The sequence below is a fragment of the Balaenoptera ricei genome, chromosome 4 (genome assembly GCF_028023285.1).
Source record: "Balaenoptera ricei isolate mBalRic1 chromosome 4, mBalRic1.hap2, whole genome shotgun sequence".
NCBI lineage: Eukaryota > Metazoa > Chordata > Mammalia > Artiodactyla > Balaenopteridae > Balaenoptera > Balaenoptera ricei.
Genome location: NC_082642.1, coordinates 81423380 through 81432478, shown reverse-complemented (window position 1 = coordinate 81432478; position 9099 = coordinate 81423380). Strand labels below are relative to the sequence as shown.

General features: G+C 44.7%; 1 protein-coding gene across 1 annotated transcript; it reads left to right on the top strand.

Annotated features, from left to right (window-relative positions):
- The first annotated feature begins 233 nt into the window (after nucleotides 1-233).
- LOC132365361 (ATP synthase subunit g, mitochondrial-like) lies at nucleotides 234-639 on the top strand. The gene has a single exon (XM_059922074.1). It carries the CDS (start codon nucleotides 249-251, stop codon nucleotides 558-560), a length of 312 nt encoding a protein of 103 aa, XP_059778057.1. The 5' UTR covers nucleotides 234-248; the 3' UTR covers nucleotides 561-639.
- The last annotated feature ends 8460 nt before the right edge of the window (nucleotides 640-9099 follow it).

Here is a 9099-nt window from a genome sequence, read left to right as displayed (position 1 = left end):
TTCACAAATGCATAACTTACAAAACAGGGTGCATGATGTTTTTCTCTATGTTGTGGGGTTTCTAGAGGCAAGGTTTCTAAGGACCAGAGTGGTGGTTGGAGGGTGGACCTGGAGAGGGGGGTCCGTTAGAATCAATTTAGGAGCTGGAAGGGATGGGGGATGGTAAGGATTACCTAGCTCAAATCTGTCCTCAACCCATGAAGAGACTGAGATAAGAAACTAGGGTGGGGGCTTTCCGTCCTAGAACCATGGCCCAGTTTGTCCGTAACCTCGCGGAGAAGGCCCCGGCGCTGGTCAGCGCTGCTGTGACTTACTCGAAGCCTCGACTGGCCACATTTTGGCACTATGCCAAGGTTGAGCTGGTTCCTCCAACCCCTGCTGAGATCCCTACAGCTATTCAGAGCTTGAAAAAAATTATCAATAGTGCTCAAACTGGTAGCTTCAAACAGCGCACAGTTAAGGAAGCTCTACTGAATGGTTTGGTGGCTACTGAGGTGTGGATGTGGTTTTATGTTGGCGAGATCATAGGCAAGCGTGGCATCATTGGCTATAATGTTTGAAGACCAATCTTTGCTTTGTTATTTGGGTGTTCTTGGACCATGTGTGAGCAGACTGCTATTTGAATAAAATAAGACAATGCGTCAAAATCAGTGTTTCTCTGTCAAGCACTACATGGAAGGTCACAATTTCTCTTGATATCAAGTTGGGTTGTCCTTTGTTTTAATACATTAATACAGCTCTAAATGCATGTCTTTGCTTAGCCTGCAATTGGAAAGGATAGATATGAATATACCAACCTGGTGCATGTATATATGAGGATAGCATTTTACTTTGAAGGCTTGAAATAAATGATATTTAAGCTTAATTTTAGAAAAGTTGGGGAAAGGCTTTGAGAAAACAAGAACTTGTTCCAGTAGGAGAAAAATAATACCATGTGCCAAACATGGTATATACTAGTTAAATCACCTAATATAAAGAATACAATTTGGTCTGTTTTTCTTTGCTAAAATCAGAGAAAGACCCCTTTGGCAACAGCTGTGTCTGTAAATGTAGGGTACTTTTTGTCAACTTGAATATTGCTTCCCCAAAAGAGACCAGCCAGGTGATATTCTGTGTGTCTTTGTAACATCTTTAACACTAGGACAGAGAATGAAAGAAATGACCTATGTTTTTAATCTAATTTTGGTATGTTATTAATCTGTCTTTTTTTTTTTTTAAGGACCTATCTTTACAAAAATAAAATATCCTATAGATACTTAACAGGATTATAGTTTAGTATCGTCCATGGGTCAAAATAGTATATTATGTCCTGAAATAAATACAAGTGATTGGTATCAAAAAAAAAAAAAAAAAAAGAAACTAGGGTGCACTGGGGCAGAGAGTGGAGGGCAGTCCCCTGCCCCTGACCCCACCCTGAGGGAAGGAAGCACAGTCACAAATGTTCCCATTTTAGAAATAAGAAAACTGAGGCAGGGACTTGTCCAAGGTCACACAGCTAAGAAGTGGCCAACTAATCTGAGTTCACACAACTGCTTGTTGGTAGAACTTCAATCATTTCCTTTTCTTGGGAAAAATGAGCTATTTCCTTTGGAACCTGGGTTCCCATTCCTCTGTCTGTCACTCACAGTAGTATATTTATTAAATGTGGTAATAACATCTTGCATTTGTGAGGTGCTTATGATTTTCAAAACACCTTGGTATCAATGATCACATTCAATCTCACAACCACTCCTCAGAGTAGAGGTGACAGAGGGATGGAAACCTCAGAAACTCCGCAACAGCAGCAGTGCCAGGAGTTACAATGGAACCAGGGGCCCATAATAACATGAAACTACACCTGTACACAGAATTTTCTGAAAGAAACTGCCTTGTCCCCAGCCCTGGAGGAAGAGTCAGACCTTGGGCAGCCACATTTCATACCATGTGACCGCCCTCCCTGACCCCTGATTTGTCTAAGGATGGACACTGGATCCCACAGGCAGGCCTGTAGCCTATCACAGCAGGTAAAGTGCTGCCTGAGAGGGGGCGCTGATGAGCTGGGCCATAAGATCCTGTGTCCTGGGGATTTGTAGTGAAACATGAAAATGACCAGCCAGTCCAGTGTTTCTCGAATTTCGGTCCTTTGTGATCCACCTTCATGATTTTGCTGTAACATCATACCTTGAATATTTATGCACTATTTTTCTTTAAATCGACTCACTTTTAAGATATGGTTCTCCCCATATAAATAAAAATAGAGTTAGTATTCAAAATAAAAATGTTCACTCATATGCCTTCTAGAAATTGTCTCGTATTCTACCAGAGACATGCTTTGCAAAACACTAAGAGAAATGGGATAAGGAAGAGAAGGAGAATGATGCAGAGAGAAGCTGACCCTCTGGAGAGAAGCTGGGTTTCATTAATGGCACCACAGTGAGGTCCCTGGAGAAGGCTTGCAACTAGAATGCCCTTCCAGTACCACATTCTAGGAAGCTTGCCATTGATTGGGGGATTCTGGTTTCAGAATTCTAGAAGATTCCATCCCTTTTATAACCGCTTCATAATAAGGTCTCTGCCTCTACTCCTATATCACCCACCGTACTTGGTCTGGTCTGTGTGAGTCCCTGCTTCCTGGAACTGAAAGAGCACAATTTACACAGGTATCCAGTTGAGGTGTCAGCCATCAGGAAGGCCCTTCAGCACTCTTAGATTGTGTTCAGGCTGAGGCATGCTGTGATCCCTCCCAGGGAAGACACAAAGAGTGGTCTATCCAACATACTGCAACCACATGGAAAGACCGTGTTCCTCCTAGCCTTCAAAGCAGTGGCAGGAGGCTTCTAAAAGGCACGCAGCAGCCCAGCCCTTGGTGGGTGCACAGGACATAGTATCCAGGGCCACGCACCTTCATTGAAGGAGGAGAAAGCCTCAGCGTCACTAAGGAAGTGGCTTCTAGAAAGGCAGGCACTGAAGCAGGAGGGTCTTGGAGTCTAGGAAGGGCACTCAGTGGGGCTTGGAGCCCTTGGAAAGCTATCTTACCCCTAAGCCCCTGGGGTCTTGCCCTTTTATTAAATGATTCTGACTCATGTAACCCCAAGGGACTGGCTTCTCAGTACATTTAAGAGATGAGTTTCCTGGGTCTCTCCTCCCTTTTGTACTTCGAACAGGCAGGTTGGTTAAATATCAAGCATGCTTAGAATCAGAATCACGGAATAGCATGACTGAAGGGGCCTTAGTGATTACGATCCCAGTCTACAGGTGCAGAAGCCATGGGAAAGGCGACACGCCTAAGGTCACACCCAGAATTTTTATCAAAGAGGTCCTGACTCCCAGGTGGTTTGTAACATGGTCGTAGCCTCCAGGGAGTGTGCGGTCACTCTGGGAAGACAAAACATGGACAAATATGGAAGTAAAATCACAAAGAGCCACAAAGAGACATACCATTGTGGCTACAAGATGATGTTCTTGAGGATTCGGGGGCTTTGAGCAGGGGGACCTCAGATGGCAAACTGCTCTTTCAGGGCAGCACAGGGGTAGCTGGCCTTCGGAGCTGGGGGCTGGGCGGAAGCACTCCCAGGGCTGGCAAGCATCTCCCTCCTTTCTGTGGGACTGCAGTGCCTCCTTCTGTCTGAAAAGAGCTCTCCTCCTCAATGTCAACAATAGGAGCCATTTCTGGAGGTGGTTAAGTGTGCTAGGGCTGCCTTAACAAAGTACCGCAAACTGAGTGGCCAGGACAACAGAAGTGTGTTGTCCCACCATTCTGGAGGTTAGGAGTCTGAGATCAAGGTGTTGGCAGGGTTGGTTTCTTTTGAGGGCTGTTGCAGCATCTTATTCCAGTCCTCTCCTTTAGCTTCCGGTGGTTTCCTGGCCATTCTTGGGACTCCTTCGCTTGCAGAAGTGTCACCTTGATCTCTGTCTTCATCTTTACCCGGTGTTCTCCCTATGTGTGTGTCTCTGTGTCCACATTTCCCCTTTTTATATGGATACCAATCAAATGGGAGTAGGCCCACCCTAATAACCTCATCTTAACTAATTATATCTGCACGACCCTATTTCCAGATCAGGTCACATTCTGAGGTCCTGGGGGTTAGGATTTCAACATAAGAATTGGGGGGGGAGGGACATATTTCAGCCCAGGACAAGGGCTGTGGGAGGGGGTTGGTGAGATGCTCTCAGGAGTGGCACCACCCTCACCTCTGCTTTGAGCCTTCTCCCGGCTGTCTAAGGTGAAGGGAACTGAGATTTGGAGGGACTTCTTGACTCCGGGCACTGGGCTTTGTACCGTGGTCTCAGTCATGTCACAAAAAACCACTGGTGGCGGGGGGCTTACTTGACCTCTTCAAGACGAAGAGGCCAGGTCACTTGGCTGAGGTCGGGCAGAGCCTCTTCTGTTTTCCCTCTAACCAGCTGTGTCTCTCTTATCAATGCGAGGTGGTGGTGGTGGGGTCTCACCTCAGAGGAGCGCTAGGGGACCAACTAACTGTGCTCAGTGAGCAACCACACTTCCGTTATGGAGAAGGAAGAAAAATCTAGAGCCATGTAGGTCTCTATGGAATAGGGATCACCAAGAATGTGTATACAGACCATTACAGGTTTGATAAAAGCCCCGTAACAGGAACAGGAGGCTATTATAGTTAATGGTATTTTGAAACGTCCTGGAGTGTTCGCACTGACCCTGGTGGTGACCTAACCCGGCTCTCTGCCATAGACAGTGTGTAAACGTACTGCTGTCCGCTCCCCAGCGACACTCATGCAGCCAGAGGGGAGAATCTCCACTCTAAACCAGCCCCTTCATCACATATAAAAGGAAGCCAAGTGACATTAAGCAAAGATTCTAGAAGGACTCGGACACGGCTCTCCCAATACCCAAGTCAGTGTTCTTTCCACTAAAATCACTGCCATGATTTTCTATTTCCACAGACCTGAGCACAGCCCCTAAATGACTGCCTGCTTCATATATCTTCCTATATCAAATCACTTCTTCAGTGTGACCCTTGGAGAGTGAAACTTGGGCCAAGAATTATAAAAAGGAGGAACTCAGCGTCATAGAATGAAGGATTTTCGCAGAGTTGTCTAAGGATGGAATGGGCTCTGGGCAGGCTCCTGGGCGCATCCCTGAGATGATTAAGCAGAAGCTGCACGATGAGTTGCAGTGATGTTGACTTGTGGGGAGAGTTGGTCTAAATGACTCTAAGGTGCCTTTCAAGCTTGAGAGTTTTCTAAGGTCCTATTCCATTTAGAAATTGGTTTTGATCACGGGAAGAGTCAGGAGTATGGGTCTGCTATGAATCTCAAGAGAGAAGGGCATGATCACATGAGTCTGGGGTCATTTTGTGTAGGTAGGACAGCTCCTGTACCCCTGAACTTATTCCAGGGGCGGCTTGTGTCCATCTCGTTTTTCTTGGGGGTTCACACACATCGTTTGCTGAGAGTGGGACTTCACCTCATCTCCCTCTATTCCTACCTGGTGCTCCCTATCTTCCAGGCTCATAGATAAATGCATCATTTCCCTAACATACCAGGCTTCAGTGTCTTTGTATACACCACGCTTTCTGCTTAGCATGTCATTTTTCTCCTTCTACTCTCCCCCACCCTGGGAACTCTTTAAAGACCATCCATCCATGAATTTCCTCAGCCTGGAACACTGTGAGCATCTGTATACGTTTGCTGAATGGCGGACTGAGAGAGTGAGCGTGTGATTAAGGGTTCCAGTTGGGTTTATAGCTCTTTTGGCATCCAGATTGTTTGAGGCAGTTCTATTAGTGCAGTCTAGAAAACAGCCACAAGGTGGCAGGGTAGACCAAGTCATTAAGGCCGCAGGTGCCACTGGTTCCCGGAAAGTAGGAAGGTGTAAATGGGGTCAGGGCTATTTCTTCTAATTGGCCTCTTATGCCTTTGTGCCTGTTTTCTTCCTATAGCTCTCCTTCACCTCAGCAAAGCCATCCAGCAGAATTGGCTGGTGTCCTGTGAGATGTGATTTGAGGTCCTCTGGCCCCCAAGTCTCTCCTTCGGAGACCTACTTGAGTGTGTAAATTTCCTCTCAGAAAGGAATTCCTTTGAGTTTCGTGTTTGCAGTTCTCCTTGGAAAGGAGGGGGTCATTTACCAATTCTCAGGAAAAAGAGATCGATCCCTAGTAGAACCCTGGCAGGAGGCAGGGGCTAAGGAGATGACACGAATAAGAATAATTAAGTTTAGAGATCACCAGGAGCTTTCATTTCCAAGAGCTCTCTTAATCCTCTGTCATCTTGCCAATTAAGAAAGGAAGAATCCCATTTGGCAGATGAAGAATCTGAGGATAGAAAGAACGTGTGATGAGGAAGCGGTGGCCTGGAAAGGGAACCTTTGCCTTCTGACTGCGTTTGGGGGCTCAGCTCACGCAGGCAATACCTTTGTGTGCCGGCGGATGAGTTAAAAATTAATTCTGCATCATTGTGCTATCTTCATGCACCCTAGTGCATAGCTTTTCCGACTGCACAACACAGGCTAAGAAGAGAGTTCAGGATCTCAGAACTGGAATTCTCTTTGGGTTAAAATCACACACTTAATGTAAACAGAGAAGCCACTAGGCATGGCATGGAGCTCACCCCCTATGTCAGAGCGTTGCCCTGAACTCTGAGTGCCTGGTACCAGGTGTGGACTGACTGCTTTGTCGCTCACTTTCAATGCCAAGGGCCTGGTGGTGGGGGGACCTAAGCTGTGCTCCCCTGGTCATCCTCAGTGACCCTGGGAAGTTGTAGGTGGAGGACATCAGCCAATCCCTGCTGACCTGGGCTCCACGCAGTGAGATCCAGGGCAAACTGCTCTGGCTGACTCAAGGTCATTGGCCTTGGTCAGGAAGCTTCTCCCTGGCCCTCAATTTCTGGCTCTAAATGAAAAGACTGTCTTTTCAGTCAGTCTCCCAGGCCCCTTCTGGAAACCATGACTCTGGCTTTTCCAGCCTATGTAGCTGGGAGACAGAGATGGGCGATTGCTCTCACTGGGGGTGTCCTGGGAATAGAATTCAGGCATCCAGACCACGGAGTTCTAATTGCTGGAGGCCGGCCCTTTCTCATCTGTTGTTCCCAGTGTTTCCTGCAGCCAGTAGGCCAACATTCACACACCCAAGCTCTGGGGCTTCCCTGCTCATGCCTCCTGATATTTTCACAGTTCAAGAGGGGCTTACAAACCTTTCAACTCTAACCTACTTAACAGTTCACAAGGGGCTCAGAGTTTCTATATATTTAACAATTTGTAACTTTGCTGAAGCACAATCTTCTTTTTAAAAATAACATTTATTGCTGTGTATTTAATTCTGAAATTAATACATGTTTTGAATGCAGAAAAACTTGAAAAACAGCTATGACAAAATAATAATACTAAATAACATTTATTGAATATTCACAATGTTCTAGGATCTTTTAAAAAAAAACTTTTTACTTTTAAGTAATTGTAGATTCACAGGAAGTCACAAAAGTAGTACCTAGAAGTTCATGTACCCTTCTCCCAGCTTCCCCCAGTGGTAACATATTATTTAACTAGAGCACAATATCAAAGCCAGGAAGATGATGCAGTTGGTATAACCCACAGATCTTACTCAGATTTCACGAGTTTTTCATGTACTCGTGTGTGCGTGTGTGTGTGTGTGTGTGTATGTGTGTACAGCCCTATGCAATTTTATCTCCTGTGTAGATTTATGGCCACCACAACCAAGATACACAAGTGTCCCATCACCACAAAAATCCCTCATGCTACCCCTTCATAGTTATCCTCTTCCTCCCTTCACCCCAGTCTCCATCTGTATAATTTTGTCATTTTGAGAATGTTCTATAAATGGAATAGACTAATAGCAATATAATATAGTGAAATAATAATAATAAATAACATTTATTGAGCATTCACTATGTGCCAAGAATTGCTTTTAGCTCTGTACAGGTATGAGCTCATTGATCCTCTCAGTAACCAATTGGAATGGTCTCTATTACTATCCCTACTTTACAAACATGAAGACAGATAATCACCCAATTTTACGCAGCCATTAACTGGCAGAGTTGGGGATTAAAATCCAGATCTGGTGCTAGAGTCTGAGGTTTTAATTTTAATATTATACTGTCTCTCTAAATATATTTAATACAAATTTTTAAAAACTAAATACAGAAAAGTATAATAAAGAAAGGACAACAGTAGCCTCAGAAAATGTCAAAGATTTGGTATCATATAGACGTTCTCTCAAAACAATGCAATTAAGCTAAAAATCAATTAAAAAAAGAGAACTGGAAAAATTCCACTTGTCTGTAAATTAAAAAGCAAAAAAAAAAAAACCCTTAAAACAATTCACCGGTCAAAGAAGAAGAGAGCAGGAGTTTATTCTAACAAGAGAGCTACAGGTTCACGGATAGAATGTCATGGCAGTGAAGGTGCGATTGTTTCATGGCCACAAAGGCAACACTGTGCTGCCCCAGATGGAATCCAGAAGGGCAGGGACTGTGTTTTGTTCATCCCAGTAGCCTCAGAGCCTCACTCTGCACTAATAGGAGTCAATAACTGTTTACTCATGGATTAAAAAATATACCTCACGATGGATAATACCTAGATTCCCTTAAATCTGTAAGACAAAGCTGGAGGAAGCTATGGGTCTCCAGAACCAAAAGCACACCAAAACAGGGACAAAGGCACGTAGAAACAGTAAAGTTAGGGGATGGACATCTGTATTAGGCTTGGTGAGACCACTTTGCTTGTCACGGTGCCTCTAGACACCAAAATCTCAGCAGCGAACAGGGCTGGGGTGGTGAGGACTTTTGACATTTGGAAATAGAAAATCAATGCTCAGGAATGAAAGTGATTGATCCTAGGTTATTACAAATTTGAGATAAGTATACGCAGGTCTCCGGCTCTCCATAGAGAGCTTTATGCTAAAAGTAGACCCTTCACACTGCCAGAGACTATTTTTACCTGAACTTCCAAGAATCCCCAAGTTGAAAACTCAGAAATGTTTACAAAAGCTTTCTGGCTCTTACTGGAATTACAGTCAGGGAGAATCGTGGGTTGCCAAAGCATGACCTCACATCACAAATTAACCAGTTTTTCACCTTTTAATAAAGTTTCCTCCTTCTTTTGATAGTCGTTTTTCACACAGAGGCAGTATT

Excerpts from the sequence above, each read along its gene's own strand:
- LOC132365361 (XM_059922074.1), top strand. The coding sequence starts at position 249 with ATGGCCCAGTTTGTCCGTAACCTCGCGGAGAAGGCCCCGGCGCTGGTC.